General features: G+C 44.5%; 1 protein-coding gene across 1 annotated transcript in view; it reads left to right on the forward strand.

Moving 5' to 3' along the window:
* Positions 1–8193: 8193 nt before the first annotated feature.
* Positions 8194–24303, forward strand: part of alk (ALK receptor tyrosine kinase) — a gene marked incomplete at its 5' end in the record, with an annotated part of 329164 nt that continues 313054 nt past the window's right edge. Inside the window, one exon of the mRNA XM_084569391.1 lies at positions 8194–8959. Coding sequence (XP_084425517.1) covers positions 8194–8959 — 766 coding nt within the window. The remainder of the gene's footprint in view (positions 8960–24303) is intronic.

Here is a 24303-nt window from a genome sequence, read left to right on the forward strand (position 1 = left end):
GTTTTTATGTTAAATCACTTTTTTATGCACTATGAACGTTATGAATAAATAATGTAAATTGAGCAATGTCTGTTGTAAGAACAGCAGAAAAGACAACGGTGTGTACAGCCATCACCCATAACACTATGACCACCTTCCTAATATTGCGTAGGTCTCCTTTGCGCCTCCAAAACAGTTGTGACTCATCAGAGAATGGACATGGGCCTTCTGAGGGTGTCCTGTTGTTAGTGGGGGGCCTTTGGGTCCTATGGGTTGAGGGGAGGGGCCTCTGTGGATCATCCCACAGATACTTGATCAGTTTGGGATCTAGTGAATTTGGAGGCCAGGTCAACACCTTGTGCTGTTCTTCACGCTTTTTGAGTTGTTCCTAGACCGTTGTGTGTGTGCCTGTGTCATGCTGCATCCTGCTGGGGATGGCTGCTGCCATCAAGGAGTGTCATTGCTATGGGGTGGGGTTGCCTGGTCTGGTCTAGGTGGGTGGTAGGTCCAAAAGTTTCCCTGCAGAACATTGTATTGTCACAAGATGGTCAATGTTATTTACTTCTCCCGTCAGTGGTTTCAATGTTGTGGCTGATCAGTGTTCATATAGTAAGTCTCAGAAGCTGATTCATATACAACAGCAAAGTGATATGATGGCTTCCTTGTATGAGCCTTTGGTAAAAGGTTAAATAAAAACACTGCCACGATGATCGGATTGCCTATATAGCATTTTAACAGCGATACGTTAAAACCGCTATCAAGCTGTCGCTATCTGAGACTCAGAGCAAGCTGATAGATGAGACATTTTATTAAATCGGGATTGGATGTGACAGGGTTTGAGTGTTTCTCTGACTTTCTGTATTGGCTGTCAAAAAGTGCTGTCTCAACTGCAGCTTTTCGTCTCTGCCCTCCGGTGCCACTGCCGATTCTGCTTTCAGCTGAGGTGAAGTTTATCTTAAATGAGCCTGTGACCAGCACCTCCTCCCCCAACAGCGTCTCCTTCCCCTCCATCGTTTCACCTAAAGAATATGTCGGGTGTTTGCAATTTTGAAGAAAAAAAAAAACATACCGACCACTGATGAAAGACTGACTTGCAAAATTGAAGCTCCACCAATGCATCAATGAATGCGTCTCACACACTTTCTCTTTGAAGACAAGTCAGGCGTAGTCCAGAGTTGGTGATTGGGTCAGTCATTGCCGGATGTGAAAAAGCCTTCAGAGTATTGCCTTTTTTTTGAAAGATTGTTGTACTCTTGTCAAAACCAAGAGAACAGATGTGTGAGCTGGGAGAACTCATCACGTTCATCATCACAGCAAGTGTGATTGCCTGAAAAAACCCAACCAGAGAAGAGATTCATAAACACAGACGTAAAATCAATATTTGACTATCCGAAAATGAGATTGCGCATGAGGAATGCTGCATTTTCAGAGGAAGAAGAATGGGGAGGAGGAGAACTTTCAGAAGTCTTGTTAAAATATTCGTAAATAAGTACGTAACATATTATCTGCCCTGCCCCAATAAGGAGGATAGGTAAAGATAATGTAATACAGAGAGACAAAGGTCAAGCCTGAACCCCTATAAACTTCTCACGCTGAAAGAAATTGCAGTCCCCAGTTCCCAAAGTGATCCGTTTGGTAGCTCTCTCATGACATTCTGAGTAGCACTCATAAAATGAGTTAACTAACTTTGACGTGTAAAAGCTTTGGAATGTCTCTTTGGATGCCTATTTTCATTTGTGTTGTTCAAGTCTGACATATCCAGAAAACAAAGCTAGACAACAGGACCCGATGGGGTTAGTCTGAAGATGCTTTGCCACTCGTTTCCCACTAAAAGGCTGGTGGGAAGTTTTCCTTTTAAAAGGAACATCTGTGGGTGATGAAGCCCACACGTCTACGGTCTGTAATGACCCGATACTCACCTGTAATTGAAGGAATTAGTTGTGAGCCTGTTTTCCTTCCCTTACTGAATGTTACATGACCCCGAGAGGGACAGATGTTGAGACTGTGGAGACTATAGATGATGACAGATTCTATCTCAGTCCACCTCCCCTGTTCAGAGAGGCGTTTTCTAATGTTTTCCATAGATGACTATCTTTACTCCTCATTCAAACCATCTGTTTTCCCTGGCTAAAATGTGTACCTTGTCCTCAAAGGAGAGTCCTTTGTGCTTCAGGTGTAGGTGGACAGCTGTCCCGTGTCGAGCCGTGCATTTGTTTCCCCAGTGCGCAAATCTGTAGATTCTTCACTGCACTGCAAACAGCAAAAACTTCCTAGCTCTGTTTTTGCCTGGGAGTTAAAGTCTAAAGCGCTGTCTTTATATCTTATAAGCCCTAATTAGAAATGACCAGGGGATTCCATGTGTATGCGTTGCCATATGCTTAGAGGCAGACAGAAGAGCGGTCTGTCTTATGTGTGGAAACATGAGCACACTGTTCCAAATTGGAGAGAATTTTTCTTACAGTTGACTTTTGCTTTATTTATGCGTTCATTTATCTTTTAGCAGAGTCTGTAAGCACAACTCAGGACAAATGTGTGCCGAGGAAAACGCACACACGCTGCGTCACATGTTCTCATGAGACTTTCACAGTGTACAGTGTTTTCCGTCCCGTGTGAATGTGAATGTGAATCCGTGACCGGTTTCTTTTGCACCTTGATGAGGACCGGTGGCAGAATTCAACTCAAGAAGTCAACATTTATAAAGACTAATGTGTGTCATTAGTCTAACTAACTGCAGGCACTTTTCATTGCTGTAAAAAGTAGGGAATCATAGGAATTATAATCTGACATCTGGCAGGTCAAACTGTTCATGAAAAGGCCAGTCACAGCTTACTGTTATTAACTGCTGTGCCAGAATGTTCTTGTGGATTCTTCAGCTTTTTATTTGTTTTTTTTGTTTTGGTCAAGTGACTTAGACTTGGAGAGTTTTTAGGAGATGGGAAGCACTTTTATGAGTCTGACTCTGCATTACTGGTGACATGCTAACCATTGGCTAAAGCCAGGCTCAGCCCCTGCAGTGCAGTGATTAATGTTAGCGTTGGTCATGCAGAGCACTCCGAGGACCGGAGCTAAAAGGCTGACATTCTTCAAGTTCACTACCCAGAATATTGCCACTTATCAAATGTTTACCCCATGCACTGTATGAGATGACCCCCCCCCCCCCCCCCCCCCCCCCCCTCGAACTCTTATTACAGCTGTCAACAGCAAACTCGCCAACTCTTCAACACTTTCTGTGCAAAATCCTTCTTTTTTTTCCCCCAATTTTCTTTAAAAACCTCATTCCTTTTCTTCGTCTCGGCAGGTCTGGGGGTTTGATTTATGGAACTAAGAGGAACTGTGTCATGAGGTGGGAACGCTAAAGGAAGCAGCCCTGTCGCCTAGGCATTGTAAAATGCATGGCTCGGCTGCGTGAGACTCAGCACATCCTTCCTCAGTCATTGCGGACGCGTGTTGTGCATACACGAAAGCAGCAGCAGCAGCAGACGAAAGATAAAAATGGCTGTGAAGCTGTAAAAAGGAAGGATTGACAAGTCCAGAGGAACGTGTCGGGACGTTTTTTTTATTTTTTTTTTGTGCGTGATCAAACATCCATCTCTGCTTCTGCTGGGGCCGACTTTTGAACACTGATGAAACATGCAGAAAGAGAATGGATGGGCCGTGAAGTGCGATGATGCTGCCTGAGAGGGTCGCCGGTTGTGGGGACTCGGGGGCTGATTTATGGGGCTTTCCGCGCACCGTGAAAAGTGGCGCTCAAGGGGGGAATGGTTCTTTGTAAGAACTTATCTGTTTGCAATTTATCACAGTACCACTCCCCCGCCGACCTTTTTCCATGGACTGACCTGTGAGCTGGATACTAAACGTGGTTCAAATGTAATGGATAGTGTAGCTAGTGAGTTTACTGGAAGTTGATGGCATGGTGGGTAATGGATTACCAGCCTTTGGTTCATTTTACCCTGTAAAGCCTGAAAAGTGGAAATGAGTGATCAATCAGAAAGTAATTAATTCTGCCTTGGCGGTCTGGCAAATGGCTTTTCAAGAGTTTAATTATTACCAAGCATACAGCAATCGCTGTTAACAAAGAGCGGTTCATCTCAACCCATACATGCTTCTCTTACTCTTTTGCCTGCAGCGCTCCAAGTGAATTCATCTTATCACATTCATGCACATAAAATCAAATCAAAGTCTATTTAGCGTGAGAAATGGAGCTACAATGCTTGATTTTTGGTTTTGCGGTTTAAAAATCAATTTGGCAATCATTATTGATGTGTTTAATCTATTTTTAATAACTCCAGATATTGTCTTGTTTCATTGAACGCTTCTAATCGTTGCAGAGTTCATTTGCCTCTGCAACCAAAATGATCAAACATGCATTTAGCCACATTTAAGCTGGTCGCACAGGCCCACCTCGACTGGAGCAATTACCTAGCAGAATCCCCGGTATCGATGTACAACACCATGCATAGAAATGGAGCAGCCGAGGTAACACTGCACGAGCGGCTCGGCACTGGTGACGGCAGCAATGCAGATTAGATGTTTAATGAAGTTCAGAGCGTCTGTGTCACAGTTTCTCCCGTGCTCTCCCGCTCCGTACAGGCCTCGTTCAGTCCCGCCCCATGCCATTTATGATTCCTCACCTTGTCTGTCTATGAATAAAACAACCTGTCTTGAATAATGTGCTCAGATATCAGGTGGAATGTGTGATGAATAAAGAAAAAAAGTTTTTTTTCACCGATGTGACTCTGGGTTTCTCCTCTGTTCCGCCGGGTAAGGGCAGACGATGCAAACCGACTTAAAATTGCACTCATCCGTTTCATCCTATACCTATAGATTTGCATGAGAGACAGGCGTGTGTGTGTGTGTGGCAGGGGAGGACGAGAATAGAAGAAGGAGAAAAAAAAAACAAAAGGAATGGGTGATAGCGCAGACGGAGCTTCAGGTTTGGCTCACAAACCTTGAATTACAGGTTTTTCAGCACTGTTGAACAGAAATACACGAGTCTGTGTGTGTGTGTGTGTGTGTGTGTGTGTGTATGTGTGCCCAAATGCAACCCCTTCACAGATACACTAATATTGCCTCCCTCTAATACAGTGCAAATTAAGGAAGCAAGAGAAGAAGAATAGCCTCTGTGAAGGATAGTTTAATTATTGGCAAGTAGTTATGCAGGCTATAGGCGATGATCAATATATATTAATATTAATATATTATTAATTCACTTACTACCAGTGCGTCTTAATGAACCCCTAAGATGCAGAACAGGTCGTTTCTCAATTAGGAAAGAAAAAAATGCTGTAATAACTCAGCTGAAATCTTGATAAGTAATAAGTAATCACAATTGCCTGTATATTTCATGTGAATTTAAACAGGGATGAATGTTGTGTGCACGCGACAGGCTGCTGATGCTATGCACAGCCCAGCAAAAAATAAAATAGCCACAGCTCTGAATATGAATACAGGACTGAAGCACACAGTAGTACTGACGATAATGAAAGGCGGAGTGGGTAAAAACACAGCTGCAGAGCAGAACGCTCAGCTGTGGCACACTCTCCCGCTGATAGGAGCGAACGCAGCAGGCATGTAATAATCGATTAGAATAATATATTTTCACACAAATGTTTCCACTCTCTGTTGTTATTTATAACACAGTGGCGAGCCTGCCCCGTAATCAGTTCATGAATGCTTGTGCATTTGCGGCATGCACTTCAGCTCCGGTTGCTCCTGCCTGGGAGGAATCCTCTGATGCACAGAAGTGTTGTTAGTGTTTTCACACTTAGAGCAGCATCTGTTTGTTTGGCATAAATGGAGGAAGTAGTGGGTGGTTGGCATGTGTAGCAACAGCCACTGTGTTTTTTATTATTTTTTTTATCATTTTCTCCCCCAATACCTCCAAGTCGGCCGTTGTTTGCTCGGGAATATTTGCGTTGCGGTTCTGAGTCTGAGTCCTGGATTTGATAGCATTCCGGTTATGAATGAGAAATCTGGTTATTTGTATCCCTGTGTGCACGGTTCTAACGGGATCTGTGTATATTTGTGTCATAATTTCTCACCATCTTTTGACCAGCAAAGAATGTTCAGAAACTTGACGTGTTTTTATGAGACACCAAAAAACATTAAGGTCACGTATTATCCAGACATTTGTGGAACCAAGATATAAGATGGTTGCAAATGAAGGCCCAAGATACTCCAAACGCTGGTCATTAAGAGGATATGTGGTTTGATTCAGTCCGCCTGCCTCTGCAGCCACTGGTGAATAAAAGTGTAAGGCAGCGGCCGCTCTGCACTGCATGAGAATAAGGAGTCACCTGCTGTTTTCAGGGCAGCTAAACCAACCTGTAAAGCAGACTCAACACACACTAAACATACCATATGAGTCAGTGTTGTCCATCTGAAACCTGTAGGGTTTTACAAATGGCTAACCTTTCAATCAGACCGTTTTAAGACACAGATAAAACTACCAATACCAGATACCAGCAAAACACTTGAGTCAGCATTTTCCGCTGACAGAATGATTATACAGAATAAGGTATATTCACACTGGTGAATGGTTATTGTCATGAATCAGTCAATTGTTCATAAGATATCTTAAGTTGAAAAACAGGATTTCCACTGATAAGGTCTGACAACACATCCCTACAGCCTCACAGTGATGGCTATTTATTATTTCTGTACACACCAAAGAATAAGGATCAAGCCTAGTGGAAGCTAAAAGGAAAAGTAACACATGGCTATACGTTGCCATGTTCACAGTTCGGCTTTATTCCAACTTTTCCATAGGTTTGTCCAGAAATATCATTTTGTTCTGCAAAAGCTGACTTTAGTCTTAAGGCCTCCAAGTCAGGGAATGGGATTCCTCGACTCATAGAAACGTTCACACATGACCCTAATCCTCTTCCGCAGATAAGACTCTAATGAGCCATTGTAAAAAAAATATCAGAGCAATTAGTGCATTAATGGTTTTGTCAATGAAAGTGAAGAGTGTCAGGAGTATGTGCTGACGCCATCTAGCGGGTGTCGTCTTCGATCAACTTTCAGAGTCAGGCATGGGGTGAGGGTGTTTAGGTGAGGGGGGGTATTTTCATGCATCCCCCCCCCCCCCCTGCCCTGAACACTAACCCCTTGATTTACAATTAAGGAGGCCGTTTGTGTGGCAAGTCAACTGCCAATATGGCACGACAGCTCTCTGATCTCTCAAAGACATATTGACTTCTGCACACGAGATAAAACGAAGGTAAATGGGCTCCAATCCTCTGAAACTATTTCATTTGCACACAACAGGGAGAGTGCGTCTAGTACAATCCAATTTCCGGACACGTAAGAGGGGGTGAGTCGTTGGAGAGAAAAAAATAAAAAATCATGACAGACAATGTGCGCTATAGCCTTCCTCTGGGAATTTGTAATTTCCATAAAGATACAGGCACCGTTACGGCCGCGCTGAGGGCGCATCAGACGCGTCCATAACTGCGCTGACTGCTGAGGGATTTTTCTCAGGGGAGTCGTGTTCGGAGAAAATGGCTTATATTGACGTCAAATGGATGTGTGGACGACTTCCCCGCATGTGCAGGCTTGACAGAGGCGATCAGAGCCGCCACTTCTGACCAAAAGAGCACCGAAATCCTCGTCAGACAATTAACCCGAGAAGCGTGCCCGACGTCTTTACGCTCAGCCGAGACTGTAAAAGATGTGGTTTAATGTCAAACTTTAATAGACGCCCGGCTTCTCCAAACTCATTGTGAATTCATGATTTAGTTGTGGAGGGGAGAGAGCGACGCTGCATCCCGCCGCTGACAGAGAGACCACTTGTACCGCCGTCACAACTGTGCCAAGAGACAGGGAGTCTTTGAAAGCCACCGGAGCGGACCCGACCGGCATATCAATCAGCGTCCCGGAGAGCGACTCTCTCGGTTCGCGCTGGCGATAAAAGGTATTGTCTGCAAGGTGCCTGTGCGGGGAGCAGAGAGGGGAAATGGCACTTTTTCTGTTTGAAGACGGGAGGACAACAACAGTCAGTGGCGAGCAAATGTAAGAAGGAGAAGAAGAAAAAAATCCAGTTCCCTTCGTCTTGCCACGGGTGCGCACCGGCAAAGAGGCGCAGGACACGCAGGATCATCGATTCGCACTTTGTGATTTTACGCTGCGTATGTGACAAGAGCGGAGAGGAAGCGGTGAAAGGGGGGATTAACGGGGTGCTTCTCCTAAACGAAACGCTTAAATTGTTAAACCATGAACGCCGGGACATTGTTTTTGCTTGTTTGTTCTGCGGCATTTTTCGCTGGGCTGCACTGCGCCTCGCCAAGAACCACAGCGGGCATGGATCTCCCCACCGCCGGCTCCAGCAACAGCAGCAACAGCCACGACGGCGGCGGCGGCAGCAGCGGGGAAACGGGGGGCAAAAGAGACTCGAACCAAACCATAATGTCCAGAAACAAGAGGAAAACCCTGGCCGTGGATTTCGCCGTCCCTTCTCTGTTGCGCTATTATCTGGCGGAGTTCATAAAGAGACCCCTGAACGGCGACTGCCAGAGTTTTAGTGGATGTTACACGGTGCGCGCAAACTTGAAAATGCACTGCATACCTTTGCAGAAAACCATATCTACTTTTGTGGACCCAAAGTCTGCCACAGACTCAGCCCTAAGGAACGCGTCTGCAGATGGACAGCTCCCCTTCTTCTACAAGCGGCCGCTGTCCAAAGTTCTGAAATTGGGCTTGACTAAAGCGAGCAGGAAATCAAACCAAGTTGTGGTGGAAATAGGAGAGGATATAGTCAGGACGGGATGCGGGGGGCTGTCTGTGTACGAAGAGGCCCCGGTTGTCACGCTGGAAATGGACCTCACGACCATTCTGGAGTGGTGGCTCGGCGCAGAGGGGGGGCGGCTCAGGGTCCGGCTCATGCCCGAGAAAAAGGCGCAGGTGCCCGGGACTGAGGATCGGTACACAGCGGCCATACGAGCTTCAGACCCGCGCCTCTACCTTCAGATATCCTCCCGGGGTGAGCTCCTCTCTTTCTCCCCCTCCCTCCCCTTTCTCTCTCTCTTACTTTTTTTTTTTTTTTTTTTTTTTTTGCAATGTTTCCCCTCACACTCCCACATGCGCTGTGATTTAAGTTCTGCTGTGATTAATTTTTGATGTAGAATCCAGTGTGCATGAAATGCGTGCGCTTTGGCCGCCGGTCATAATGAAATGTGCGGGCAAAGAAATGTCAGCACATAGAGGAAGAACTGATATTTGTAATGGTCTGATGGGAAAATGATGACTGAGGGATATATGTGTGCGTGTCAGAAGGAAATAACACTCGGGGAATTCGTGCATTTAGCTCTGCTGCTCTAATCCAAAGGACTCTCAAGACTCCTGTTTTATTATTGATGCCCACAGCTCCGAGAGGGGAGCTGAATGTTGATTTAATTCCCAGAGTCGTTGATTATTTCCAGTTGGAATCCATGCTGGGTAGATGCAGCATTTTCATAGGCTTCTATCGCAATCAGCTCTGAGATGTTAATTATTATTTCATTTGCGGGGAGACATATGCCTCACTGCCTGATAATAACATGCCTACACATCGCAATTAGCCTATAGGGCATGAAATGATACTTGGAGAAGTTCCCAGCAGGACTTCTCGTTGCCCATACCTTCTCAATTCCCAGAGCCCTCAAAGAACTGAAGGAAGGTTGGAGTTTTAAGAAAACGGGGTTTATTTTGATTAGCGCAAATTAAGCCGTTATCTCCAAGAAAGCTTCAGCTCTCAATACTCGAGGGTCCTTCCCCCGTTCTTCTGAGCATCGGCACAATCAGTGTAATTGCTTAATCACTTTGATGAGGGAGGCTGGCCTAGAAAAATGCACCGGAATCTATCAGACAAAGGCAAAGCAGAGGCTGGCTTGCTGAGCTGGAAGCTCACCGAGTAAGGAAGATACCCCCCCCCCCCCCCCCCCCGTAGGATTGTGTGCAAGTAGAAACACACGCAGGCATGAAAATAGAACCCCAGTATTGGAACAGCTGCGTGCGATGTAGTGAGTTACAGGATGTGCTGGTTACTGCATTACTGCATCAGGATTATTCCTAATTGCAAGTTAAACACATCGCTGCGTTTCTGTCTTGAATGTTGACACACACACACACACACACACACAAAGACACACAGATCTGAAACCGTGGTAGAGGAGCACCTGAGTGGACTACCCCTGCAGCTCCCGGCAGGGTTCCCAACAACACAGCTGGGAGTGTTAGCAGGTGGGATGCAAGCATGGGATGAGACGGGTTTCGCAGTGAAGACATCATCTGTTGCTGTGAAAGGCACTGAACCCTACCACCTCCAAGGACCTCAGCAGATCAGAAGCGTTGTACATGTTGCTGCGTGACTTTAAAAACCAACAAGGGCAGGGACAATGTGACATCTGCAGGGGGGGTGGGGGCGGCCCGGGTGGTTGAATGGGTCACCGCCGTGCCGGACTTTGACAGAGGGGATTGCTTTTTGCCTTCAAGTTTGACATTCCCTTTCATTAATCATGTGGTTATTGTTGTAACCGTGGCAACAACTGTTCCCAAAGTTGAACCACCCAAAATCCGGGTTGCTTCTGTGCCAGAACCAAACCAAAAAGATAAAAATAGCCACCTCAGCAGACGGCTGTTGAGCAGCCAGTTCATCTTTTATTTTACGTGGATATAATGTGTCAGCTCCCAGCAGGCATTCCACCCATCACCGCTCCGAGTGTCTGCAGGTGGGAAGCCAGCAGGGGATGATGTCATGTTTTTTTTTTATAGTAAAGGCCTTTTTAGAGCTCCACTTTGTTTTAAATTTCACCGAGATGCTCTAACTTTACATGTCTGTGCATAGCTAATCAAAACTTAAGCACAGCTGTGAAGCATCAGAACAGTTGTGTTTTCCCAACAGCGACACTGACAGATGGTGTCATCCAGCTGATGGGGTGTCAAATCAGCTGATGCTCTAATTATCATTCTGTGGAGGGTGGGGGGGGGGGGGGATATGTTGTCATCCAATCTGTAAGATTAGATGGTGTCTAAAGTTTGACCTGAGAGCATTGTGAGTTGCAGCATGTAGTTCAGAAATAAAAGAATGAACATTGTTTTTGCTGTATACATTTATTAACACTTATAGGAAAAGAGGTAGGAATGGAGCAGCTGGATGCGGCATGGATAGACTGCCATCAATTGTTTATTACATCTATGATCCTCTCTCATTTTTTATATCTCCTCCATCCTCGCATAACCCAGAAATCGAAGACGTATTTAATCATTAAGGAAGTGTGCTGCTCACAGGAGTGAGGAGACGCTTCCTACAGGAAGTTTCAGCGAGGAGTTATAGGAGCATCCGTTCGTTCTGTTCTGATAGCAAAGGCTGCATTGAGAGCGCAGCCTGAATAGTGCGAAAACGTAACAAATAATTCAGTGAAGAAAGATCGCTTCTTGCGCACTCATTTGTTTTTTCTCCCCCCTACTGCATGGATTTAGAAATGTGCCACAAAGCTGAGCGTGCCTGTGAGTGACGGGGTTTGTTAGTTGGACGTAAGTGTGCCGGTAACGATGCAAACCTTTCAGAGACCTTTGTAAGGTATATGAGCCTGTCAAAAGTGAATATTTGTAAGCTCAGCTCCCTCAGAACAAATTTGAAATTAGAATGCGTAAACATGGGCCTTAAAGGGATCATGATGGAAAATCATTCACTGTTCTTTTGGCCATTTTACACACAGGAAGTTGAATGAAGCCATACCACTCTCCTATGATGAAACACTAGCCACTACCTTTCTGCAAGTTTTCTGTGTGTTATTACTTGGAGACCTATATCTAATATAAAGCAATTACGGCTAATAGCATGCATTAACCAGTATCAAGGACACCAGGACTTATCATGTAAACAGGGATTTACAGACTCCTCTGTACAATCATGAACGTGAATGTAGACCAAAACTACACAGGGAGAGCACTTCTACACAGGAAATGTTTTATAGTGGGTGGAAAAACTGCTAGTCACGGGGATGGAGATTTGGTTGCAGTCATGCAAATAACGTGCTCCTCCGTGCTAGGTGCCTTCACAGGAAGTAAGGCACACGTCGGTGTGATTGGTCACCTTGCACATTGCGGCAAGATGCAGGTCAGGTGAACCGGTGTCGGGATAATTGGATGTATCTCGCCGTGAAATGTTGTCTGTCTGTATTAGTTATCATGTAATACAGTGGGGACCTGTCTTGGGTGTGCTCAGCGTCTGGGTAAGATGTATGTTGTTATTGTAGGTTTACATATCTGTTGCCATGCAAACTGCAATAAAAAAAAAAAAAAAATCAAATCAGTTTTATTTTGACAAGGAAGTTTGTTGTTGGCCCAGCGAATAGTGTTTGAGTTATTCAAAGACCACTGTTAGTTTTTTAATCAAATCTAACCACTCGGTTGTCATCACGGGACACGTGCGACTTAATCATACCTTGTCAGTCTGAATGGTTTGTACAGGGTTTTCACCAAATTACTTACTGCTACATGTTTGCACAGTTATTGTCATAAGATGATTGTTATATTACATGTTTGTACAAGGCACAACTGTGTTTACTTGCTGCTGATGCACTGACAGACACAAGCCCTTAGAACAACCCCACCAGCGTGCGCAAACACACACGCGCACACACACACACACACACACACATCTGTTGTACCTCCATTCTCTTCCTGTCCTGCAGTACACATTCCTTTCTGCCAGCGTCTGACACACCCTCCTCCATACAGAATGGTTCAACTCAAGGCTCCGACGTGTAATGTCGCGCTTTTTCAGCATTTTTACACCCCTGATTTGCCAGTGTTTGGCATTTTTCTGTGTAATGTATGAGCTACACTTGTTTTTCCTGCCTCCAGTAAGACACTGGCTATTAGCATGAAATAAATATCCGCTATGGCACCCGGAATAATTTGACAATCAGGCAAGCGGGCCTGCGGGAATCAAGGCATTAAACTCTGCACTGTGCATTAATACTTACTCGCTTTATGAGCCTGTGGGGGGAATCATTAATGAGAGCTGCATGTAGGAGTTACAGTATGAGAGAGGGGGAAAACAATGCTCAGCAGGTGTGATAAAGAGTTGACCTCCACTTTATTAACCTCTGTTATGTTCACCAAGTGGCGCCTTAAATAGGTTGCAAAAGAATCATTAAATGATCTCAGCAGTGGAAGCTGGAGGAAGTGGAGACCCGTGCTTCATTAACCTGCGCATACCTTCAGCTGAGCTCGGCGAGCTGCCGCCATTTCTCGGCGCTCCATTAGCAAAGAGTGTCCTCATAAACATCCATAATGGGATCTGATTGAAGCCCTAAAGTCAAAGACTGTTACCATCACGCTTGAGAGGCGCAGCTGTGTACGGTAGGGCTTTTCTCCCTATGTTTGCCCCTCAGCTCTGCCCCAAATACAAACACACACACTCGTGATTTTCTATTAAGCATCCCCCGTCTGCACATTTCCTTTGAGAGGCTTAAAACCGAATCCCAGTGTCAAATGTTTTAGCCGTTAGGCAAATACAGCAATTTCTTCTCAATCATAAAGAAAGTCAACAGTAAATGTATAAAGTTAGATTACACGCTTGCTACTTTGTTTACCGTATGTTGCTCGTGGCTCTTTTGGAAGAGGTTTTCTCCTTGAAAGATGAATTAACTTTTAATTTCCACGTCCCAAATGCTTTTCCCTTGTCTCTTGACGAAAGTGGCTGGCGCAGTAGCCGCCAGACAAGTTTTATTGAGGGCGGAAGACAGTCGGAGACGCCTCGGAAAAGTTAACTCGGCCGCTTCGTTTAATTCAGCTCTTTAATGTTCGTCTTGAATAATTGGAGAAACTCATAGGATTTGCATTGTTTTGTTGTACTGACTGTAACTTCATAGCTGAACTTGACAGACATGTTTTTTGCAGTAAGAATTAGGGTATGTGTGTCGTGCAGCTGAAAAATGAAATCAAAGTACTTGGTGACAGACTCAATGTTATTCACAGCTGAAACGATAAGTCCTTGTGTCAACCACAATTACTCTGACAATATGCTTTCCAGCTTCTAAAATGGGAACCTTAGTGGTACGTCTTTCTCGTATGTGATAGTAAACTAAAGATATTTGACTACTGGAGCCACAGGGACATTGGAAATGCTCCCCTTGGTTTCTATCACAATTTTCTATCATTTCACCAAGCAATTAAGTGAGAAATAAAATAATAATGATAATAATGATAATGGAATGAACCGTTAAGAAAATAATGTGCTAGGTCCTTCGGTTTGTTCGTTCCAAAAATGCGTTTTTGGAAAGTGGGCGGGATGTGTTGGCACTGATTAGCACTGGCATTTCGCACAGCACCTCAACTTGCGGGTCATGTGAATTGGCCCGTGAGTGCGAATGCAAGTGTAAATGGTTGTCATTCCGTGCAGCGATGTGAAAAATCATTCAACACCTTACTAATTTCTTCTGATTTCCGTTTTTTTTTTTTCTCGAACAACTCTGTCAGTTTATTCATAAAGCACATTTAAAGACAACAAATGTTGACCAAAGTCACAGTCAACACCAACAAACAAAGACAACGAAAAGAAATAAAAGAGCTGGATTGTAACACAATACAAAGTCACAATAAAAAGAGCCACTCTCAAACTGAATTAAAGGAGCAGGCAATGTCTCAGCCTGCTTAATATAAAGAGGCAGGCTGTTCCAGAGTTCAGGGGGCTGCAGCTGAGAAAGCTCCCCTGTGCTTCGACCTTGTTCTCGGGACAACCAGAAGACAGTGGTCAGCGGACCTGAGTGACCTTAATAAGACATGTGGTTGTAGGAGATCACAGAGATACGTAGGAGCCAACAAGCAAACTCTAAAAACTTAAAATCCTGAAATGTACAGGCAGGCCAGGATGGGGAGATGTGTTAAAATTAAGGCAGGCTGAGTAGATACAAGATACATGTTTTAATTGATGATTGTTTGTAGCAAAGCAAAAAGGTTATTAAACTGGAACAGTATGAAAAAAAAATATAAAAATATTCACCTCCTAACTAAATGCAAAGACAAAGCTAAGTGGCTGCAGCTGGACTAGGCACAGTAAGGCAGATTACTTCCAGTAGCGTTCAGTCAAATCATCATTTGAATAAACCATTTCCACAATGTTGGCTAACCAGCAGCGCACAATGCCAAAAGCAAATGTAATCCAGAAGTGATGTGGAGGAATTTGATTGGAATCAGCCTGAGGAGGGCTGTTTCTAAGGCTCTGGGTCTCCACAGAGCCACAGAGAATAATCTACTAATGGAGACTTGGAGCAACAGGGAGAAAGTGGCAAACAGAAAATCCAAAGACACATTCAATGAACTGTAGGCCGCTCTGACCACAGTGAAGGTCCCAGTAATGACTCTGTTATTTGAATGAAACTGAAAAGGGGCATCCATGGGAGAGAGGAGAGTTGATGCTGCTCTGAATTTTGTCGTAACTCAATTTGACGAACCTCTTACAATTTGAGAAAATATTTTGTCGACTGATGAGTTGGAAATTGCATTGCTTGGAACACAAAGCTCCCTTTAACTCTGAGAAAACCACAAACTAGAAAAAGAACATTATACTTTCAGTCATAGAGGTGGCACTGAATGTTGTGGGATGCTTTGCCGAATTCTGGGTCAGGGCGACTTGCCATAACTGAGGGATTCATGAATTCTGCTCCCTGACACCAAGTCCTGAAGGAAAATGTCAGGTCGCCCGTCTGTGAGCTCAACCTAAGGCACAGCTTGCTTATGAAGCAAGACAATGATGCCAAGTATAAGAGTAACCTCTGAGTGGCTCAGAAGGAATAAAATGAAAGTTCTTATAGTCTGGGCCTGAACTCTGAACCCCACTGAGGAACTGAAAAGAGCAGCTCAAGCTTGCAACGTCTCCTATGTAGCTGAACTAAAGCCGTTCTGCGAACAAGAGAATCCCACACAGTGAAGTCAAAGACTGCTCTCCGTTCATCAGAAGAGTTGCAGTTGTTGCCTTTAAAGATGACACACCTAGCTCTTAAGTTCAGGATACTTTTTCATGACCTTTTTCTTCTTCAGTGCATACAGTTATCACACAAAATTAGCATCTTGTGTTTACCTGGGTTGCCTTTTATTATGTTAAATGGACTTTTACAATTTGTCATTAATTCATTTTCTGTTACCACTTGTCCTCTGGAGGGTCACGTGGGGCTGGAGCCTATCCCAGCTGTCACTGGTCGAGAGGCGGGGTACACCCTGGACAGGTCGCCAGTCTATCGCAGGGCTAATGCAACAATTAACCTAACTAGCATGTCTTTGGACGGTGGGAGGAAGCCGGAGTACCTGGAGAGAATCCACACAGACACAGGGAGAACATGCACACTCCACACAGAAAGAACAATTTAGCACATTTAATTCGGAGACAAAAACAGAAGGAAATCAGGCTAAGACATGATAGAATAGTGCATTTGGTGAAACTATTTGTCAGTTGTAGCCTTCATCCAGATACACTCAGCTCAAAGATTATTAGACCTTTTTTAAACTAAAGTCGACATAACCAAACGGAAAGAAAGAACCAAACTGGAACAACATGCTCCGACAATCATTGAGATACAGAGATAGGAAAAATGGCTTTGAATGAATTACTTTTTAAACAGTAATTGCTCCTTGAATTTTGGATTTCTCAACCCTCCCGTCTTTACTTCCTTTGTCTTCCTTCATATACCCATAAACCCTTGAATTTTCAAGTTGCCTCCCTTGGGTCCAGATTCTTGGTCCAAGCGGGAACAGTTCAGGTATTTTTTTTTTGTGAAATCTGAGCGGGGTAATTCTCACACGAACTGAACCAGAGGAGTAAACACTGCAGAGTATGTGTAAGCACCTGAGAGAATGCAGAATGCAGCTTAAACGGAGCTCGATGACACAGTGCACCTGTTGACCTTTAATTTCGTTCTTCCAGGTGGAAGGCTGCAGTGCCACAGGAAAGGTGGCGTGGCGCTGCAAGTGAGTGCGTGCACTTGCGGTAATCAATGGGGACTCCTGACATTTAAAGCTTGTATCAATCAGCCGCTAATGGAAAAATCAATGGGAAGTCAGAATGACATGCCACTTTATTATTTATACATTTCTATGATCAATTCGCTCAAGGAGTTGGCAGCGTGTTGAGACACCCCCCGACAGAGCCATGAGACCCTGTCTAGCTGGTCGATACAGCCAGTTACACTCAGCGTGGTCACATGCATGTGTCTTGTGTTGGGTCCTAACGAGGCTTCGTTTCACATGGTCGTGGACACAATCCTGAGAAGACTAAGCGAGAAATTCAAAGTGAACCGATGTCCTGCTGCAGCTCTCCAGTTTGTCTCAATCTGTGATAAGCTGAACCAGACATTCACAGCATCTGCAGCACCTCGAGCCTTATGCCGTTTCCAGCGCTCAAAAATCAGTGCTGCTTGACTGAGCTAAACACTGCAGTGATATTATTACCGCCACGAGTTGTCAGCGCATACACATTTCTATGCTGTATTCAAATGTTAACCTGCATGATGTATTGCAAATGCAGCAGTTTCAATTCCAGAGGCCCCGAGTTAAGAAAACAGCAATTCTCGGTGTCGCCATGTCCAGTGCAGATGCTTGAAAATTAATGCATTTTAATGAGATACCCCCTGAACCTGCTCAGATTCATTTATGACGGTAGCAGTGAACATGGCTGCTGTCCGCGTAATGAGACGCCTGATTCCTCTTGACTTAAAGGAAGTGACGAAATCATTAATTTGGCTGCCCGAGCCGCTGAAATGCACGCTCCGCGTTTGCCGCTCACGTTAGCTGGCTGCATCTCGGGAGCCCAGGGAGTGCAACTGTTGCCCAAAAGGACAAGCTGTTAGCGTTGGCGGCAGACGGTCATACTTGAAGTGCACATAAAAACGCGCGGCTCACCGAATTGCGAGCTGCAGATAAACACCTTGAAAATGTAAACAGCGGCTAATGCCTTTTACGATATTAATCACCCTGATTGTAGTTAATGCTTGTGTCACCGTTTTGTAAATTAGCTGGTCTCAAGGTGACTTTGGCTGTGATTTCCTCTTTCACTCCTTATTCACTACTGTCTTTTTCCCCTCCGCACTTTCCCTTGATGTTTTAGTTATTTATGCCACTTGCTTGTTCAAGCTGCCTGTTTGATTAATGGTGATGCTTATAAGAGGCCTCGGTGCAGGAGTTTAGCTCATTGCTAGGTGTGGAGAGCGATGCTTACTGTACACAAGCTGAATGGAAAGATCATACCCTGAGATGCTCCACTTCTGTAATGAAAGATGTAAATAATACGCATAAAAAATAAAGTGGCAGTCCTTTGCCACCGTATGTGTGTATCTGTTTTTGTATGTGTTTGCCAATTTAAATGCCAAAAGGCAAGGACGGGCCCAATTTAGTGATTTTCTGCCTTTGTAAGCAAGTTGTGGCGTCATTTGCTGAGCAAATGAATCACTCGAACATACATCTCTCCTTCTGTGTTTATACAGTGCGACAAAAGACATTAAATATATTTTACACTGCATCAAAAGTGAAGGTTTTTAGTGGCCTCGGAGCTGAATCAAATCTTCCCTGACAGCCTCCATAAAAATCAACCAATGGCAGTAACTGAAGGTCTAAAACTGGACTGCATTAAACTAAAATTGGACGGCATCCACCCATGAGAGCATTTACGGTTTAAAATAAAAGTTTAACATGAGAAACGTCAGATGCAATTATTCCGTGGTTGACTTCCGTACAAAAGTGTCTGTTTGTTTGCCAAAAGCTCAATATTGATTTTCCTCTAAGTCGCATTTTGCACTGATTGAAAATACCCAAACTAATTACTGTGTCTGTGTAAACGCATCGCTGCCTGTTTAGCTGTGTACATAATATTTAAGGAAAAGATTACTGGCTCACTGCCATTCTATAAGTCTTCCTTTTCAGATACGTATTTCTTTTTTTTTTTTCCTTTTTTGACAAAGAAATGCGATGTGCATACTCTCGGTCCACTCTAAATCACGCCTCAACGATGGGTTTGTTTCCTCTCTTCCCTCTCTTACTTGCTTCCTGCCACAACCTAACTTGGAGGAAATGTGTAGAAAACAGAGGAAAAGGGACGGGAGCAGGAAAAGGATGTAAACAACCTTGTAACTTCGCCTTAAGTTTCTGGTTCTTGCATCTTCCAGACTTGTGTCTGAGCTTCAAATTTGCATAACACAAGCCACCGCGAACAGTGACTGAATAAACAAAAAGACATGATGCTGTGGGCATGTGCAGGCTGTAAAACTGTGAACTCTGCTGAAGATTTCTGTGTAAATAACAAAGGTTATCCAATTCCTCTAAGATATACCATTCACTGCATGTTTCTGAAGCTCGTCAGTTTAGATATTAGATTTAAACTTAACTCTAATTGTATTAATTGATCTGTTTCGGTGTTTGGCGTGAACATGCACAGCACTGGAGGCACCATACCAAGTGGATTAAATGTTTTACCTTGTTGTGGGCAAACATTTGCCTACAAATCCAGCACACATAAAGTAATGTAAGTGCGGCGTTTAACTCCTTTTAGCTCTGTTTCCGTCTTCACCAGCCCTTCTAGGCGATTTGTTTCCCGTTATCTGCTAAATACACCATTATGTTCACCAGATAGCGCTGGGGCTGCAGAGGTGGCGGAGTCTTTCTGGGTTCGTCAATACAAGTGACCCCTCTTACAATTTAATGGAACGTAATAGAAAAATATTGATTAGCACAGCTTTATGTAAATCTACATCCAGATAGGAGAGTGCCATATTTCCCAAAAGGTCACTGAGACTTCCACGCTTCTTATTTCATATCTTAGAATATTCAGACAGCTGGTGAGATTGCACAGAACTCAAGGGAAGGAGGATGCGTGGAGAAAAGGAGGACGCATTTTAAGGACAGCGTAACACACCCGTGGTCTTTCCAGACCAGTGAAGCGCTGCAGCTAAGCTTTTCTCCGTTGTCAGATTGTCCTTGGTTTTCACACATCTTAAGCCAGGCTCGCATCTGAGCTAAATCAAACCAGGCTGTGTGACGCTAACCAGTGAGCATGGAGCATCGGAGGGGAACATGGAGAGAGTCTGAAGAAAAACTCCCGACATTCACCTGGAGTTAAAAAGACGTTAACAGATGTGGTGCAGTCGCCATACACAAGAAGCCTGGCAGCCTTTGAGGAGCAGCCTGAGTGCTCTCAGGCCACATCCCCGGCTCCCTTTATGATCTCTAATGGGATTGTTGAGGAGCGCCAGCAGCATCCTCATCACAGGACAAAACCCACTTAATAGGATATGATTCGCCATGAAAGGGGCGAGGAAGAGCAGTTTCTGACTGAACCCACTTACCCCTTGAAACCTCCATATCCCTGCATCCCCACCCTCCCATTCACCTCCCCAACTGAAAGCTGACATGTGAATTCCGCCCAGATTCAGCCACCACTCCTACTCTTCCTGTGGCATGAACGGGTGTGTGTATGTGCTTGGGGGTGCATAGGCAGAGATGAAGAGGCACAGCATCAACGCCACGAGAGACACTGTTTGTGGCTTATCGAAGCCCCAGCATGCTCTGTGGCTTGGTGCAGGCTCGAGGAGGGGCCGTGCGACGTGCTCAGCTGCTGAGACTGGTGGGAAAGAAAACAGAGCGACGCCAGTGCTGTTCTGAGACCACCAGCGCCTTGTATTCTGAGCTGGGGAAGAGTGGAGCGGAAAAGTCTGATGAAGTCTTAGCTTCTGCTGTGCTGTTTTACGCCTGCCTCGGCCAGTGCAGTTATAAATCGTTTCACAATGACTGTGTAAAGCAAACGTCTCTCATGCAAACTGTCAAGAAACATCAGTTAGGGGAAAATTCAAGAAGAGTTAAAGGGGCGCTACGCTGAGTTTAGATGTTATTGTACTAGTCAGTCGGTTTGCTTGACACCCTGTGAACACAGTGTTATTTTCTGTGGAAAGTGAGAGAAAATAATCCATAGTATTAGCTACAAAGTTTGCTGTGTGAGGGGTTAAAGATCAGAGTATGTGCATTGTGTTTGAACACTGACATCTTCATTGGCTATGAAACATAAATCTACTACTTTAAATTTCAGATCGTGTTAGCCATGGCCGTGTAATGCGCTCCTCCACTGGAAGACTGTTGATTTTGTCCACCACATCTGACAACACAGTGTCTGCACAGTGGAATCTGTTCAGGGCCACTGCATAGAGAGAAAGGATACCTGCTTTGACCAATAACTCTTTTCGGCATGGAATGTCGACATTACTATAGAATACGAAGAAAAAATCTAAACATACCATTTAATAACATCTTGTTTGTTACCTACGTGTTAATGGATTAATTTAGTTTATTTTGGTATGTTGCAGGTTTATTCTCGCTTTTCCTTCCAGTTGCTTTTATCATCCTCCATACCTCTCTGTTTACATTCAGCTTGGTGCCTGACGGACCTTGACCTTTATAGAGACCATGCTGTTTTCAGTTATTCGACATTTTCTCACTGCGTGTTAACCCGTGTGACTAAGATGCAGTTATTCCATTCGCCACACGTCCTCTGGTCATATTTATCACACATGTTGGACCTTGGCAGACGATTCCATGGCAGTGGCAATTCCCCTTTTGTCTGTGGACTGCGCAGGGTTGAAAGGTCTGGCATATTTCCCATCTCTGTTGTCTTTAGACATCTGCATTTCAATTGTGTTTGCTTTTGCACACGTGCCTCTCAGCCATGTTGGCATGCCCATTTGAGGGGATTTTACGCATGCTCAAAGTGCGCCACGTCCAACTTTGTGCGCATGTGTGCTTGTGTGTGCCTATTCATGTGCGCATGTCCACTAGAGAGCACTGGGCTGCTTTCAGACACAAAGCCTCCTCCTCCTTCTCCTCCTCCTCTGTTTGATCTTGCTAGAACAGTGAGCAGGAGCCAGAAGCTAGCAGCAGCATCCGCAGTGCAACATGGGAAAAAACAAAAAGATCAGCACCTCTAGTTTTTTTTTTTTTTTTAAACTTTGCTCCGTGCCAGCTGGATGTCATCATGTTGACCTTGCCACGCTTGCACTGAGTCTATGAAATCAAGTCCTGGCCTCAGCAACCTCAACCTAAACACACACATCCTCCCTACTCACACGCACCTTTTAAACCGTGTACTACAACTGCAACCTGACCTTGGCTGTTGTTCTTGTTGCGCCAAGTGGAAAAACAACATGGAGTTGTGCAAAATTAAGTAGTGCTGCTGGCAGCCGGGCCAGGCGGGAGGAATGGTTTACACGCTGGGTGGTACTGCTGTTGATTTCAGTGCAGAGTTTTGCTTATCACAAATGTGGAGGTTTAGCTGACCTGCAAATACACGGGAGATAAGACCCTTCCCTTACTTGAGCGAAGAATTTGCTCTGTTGCAAGCAGTCGCTATGGGTGGACACCGCTGAAGCTTTGCAACTCCGCAGGCAGGCTCATCAGCACAGTGCTACATTAAATCACGAGCTCAACTAGGAGTGGTTTGTCAGTCCAATTATGTTCAAAATGCCCCTTCTGTCGTCTGGATCTCTAGATGAAACGCAAACTAGTTGCGATTAGCCAGATGCAGAGATACAGGATGCATTGTTTTTAACCCCACACGCATTCAGTTAGGGAACTTTTTATTTTATTAGTGAATGCCAAGGATTACACGGTCAGACATTTCAAGTCAGCCCCCATTCCCTTTTATAGTCCTCTGAAGAAGACAGTTGGAATAGTAATGTCAAATGCATCTTGAAGTGATATTAGCGGCTTGTGGGGAGTTGGTGTCAGAGTTAGTGAGTTGGCCAATATGTAATCTCAGCGTGGTGACACGAGCACTCTGAGAAACATACGATTCAATCTTTCATTCTCGTCTGCTGTTCTAAAGAAAAGCCTGACTCAACTGTCATGTACCCTAGATTTACGCTTCAAGTTTCCACAGGGCAAAGCCACTGACTGACAAGTATGAGAGAGGCCTTATCTGTCACCTTACAGGCATTTCATTATAAAAATGCTTGGCTACTGCACTATCACAGGAAAGATGGTGAATGCAGCTGCCTTGAGGCTGGCTGGGTAAAAAGAGACAGGCTTTAGGACAGATTATGTAACTGCTACAAAGTGAACTTGGACGCAGTCATTTTATTTTTTTTTTTGTTTCCCCTTTATCTTTCTGACTTGCGGATCTTGTAACCGTAATGCGACATGGATCAAGCTCCAACGTATCGCCGACGAGTAAAATGTGACACAAGAGATTTGGCGTTGCACAAAGGCATCGCTGTAGTTCTCACAACTTGTCTTCTTTTCTGGGAGGAAATACCATGGGGTGTCATAAAACGACACGAGTGACTGGGTCTATCTCCCCGCAGCAATGACAGGTCACGTAATGGACTAGCTCCAATGACTCAGCCTTGGTGTGGTTCTATGTAGTGTGACGGTTTTGACATGGTCCCAAAGCTGCGCTCATGTGGTCAAGGCATCGGCCCATTTAGAAAAGGCCAATGTGGAAGGGAGACCAGCTAGAGCTAATGGCCTAAGGGGTAAGGGAGAGTGTCTTTCTTTGGCAAGTAGAGGCTGGCAGCTTCTTGGCTTGACGTGTCTTGAAACGGAGTCTAACTCCTTTCCCTTTTGCTCCAGACACTTTATTCACTGATGAGGAGCCATCCTCATTTAGCTATGCAATATTTACTGCAGAGTGCTCATTAATGACTCCACAGGAAAAAAACATATTTGCAACTAAGAAGAGTCAAAGTGATGATAAAAACAGCACACATCTCTCTGGAGCGCCATGAAATGCCTCTGTTCTGATCTATCAGCGAGGGCACGGTTTTAATTACAGAGACAGTAGACATAAATGGGGTGGCGGGTCGGAGGGTCTTCATTCATTTTGAATTTGTGCAGTTTGCATGACTCATGCAGACTCACGTTTCAAACTGATTCTCCAATTAACACACCACTTGTTAAAGCTGCTAAATGAAATTCAGCCATCATTCATTTCATTATTTATACATCGTTCTTTTTTTCTCCACTGTGACATGACAAAATGACATCTGACAGAGGTCTGTTCGGGGCAATTAGGGAAACTTACAAGAAGATTTCATTATAGCAATAGTTTAACAATTTCGAGGCTAATTTTATTCTCTTTCTTTGTGGTAATTAGTTAAGAGGATTGACATCCCATGTCTGTGTGTTAATTACAAAGATGGAACTCCAAACCAATTTTCCCAGCTTTGTAACAAGACTGACAGCAGAGGGAAACAGCAAAGGGCAATTTAGTGATGCCCCACCTAAGCAGGCACCTATCAGTGACTGTCGCTGTTGCAGACATCTTGTCCTCTCCGCCTCTGACTGTCATAAAGCCATAACATTCTTAAA

The sequence above is a fragment of the Chelon labrosus genome (genome assembly GCF_963514085.1).
Source record: "Chelon labrosus genome assembly, chromosome: 20".
In the NCBI taxonomy this organism is placed as follows: domain Eukaryota; kingdom Metazoa; phylum Chordata; class Actinopteri; order Mugiliformes; family Mugilidae; genus Chelon; species Chelon labrosus.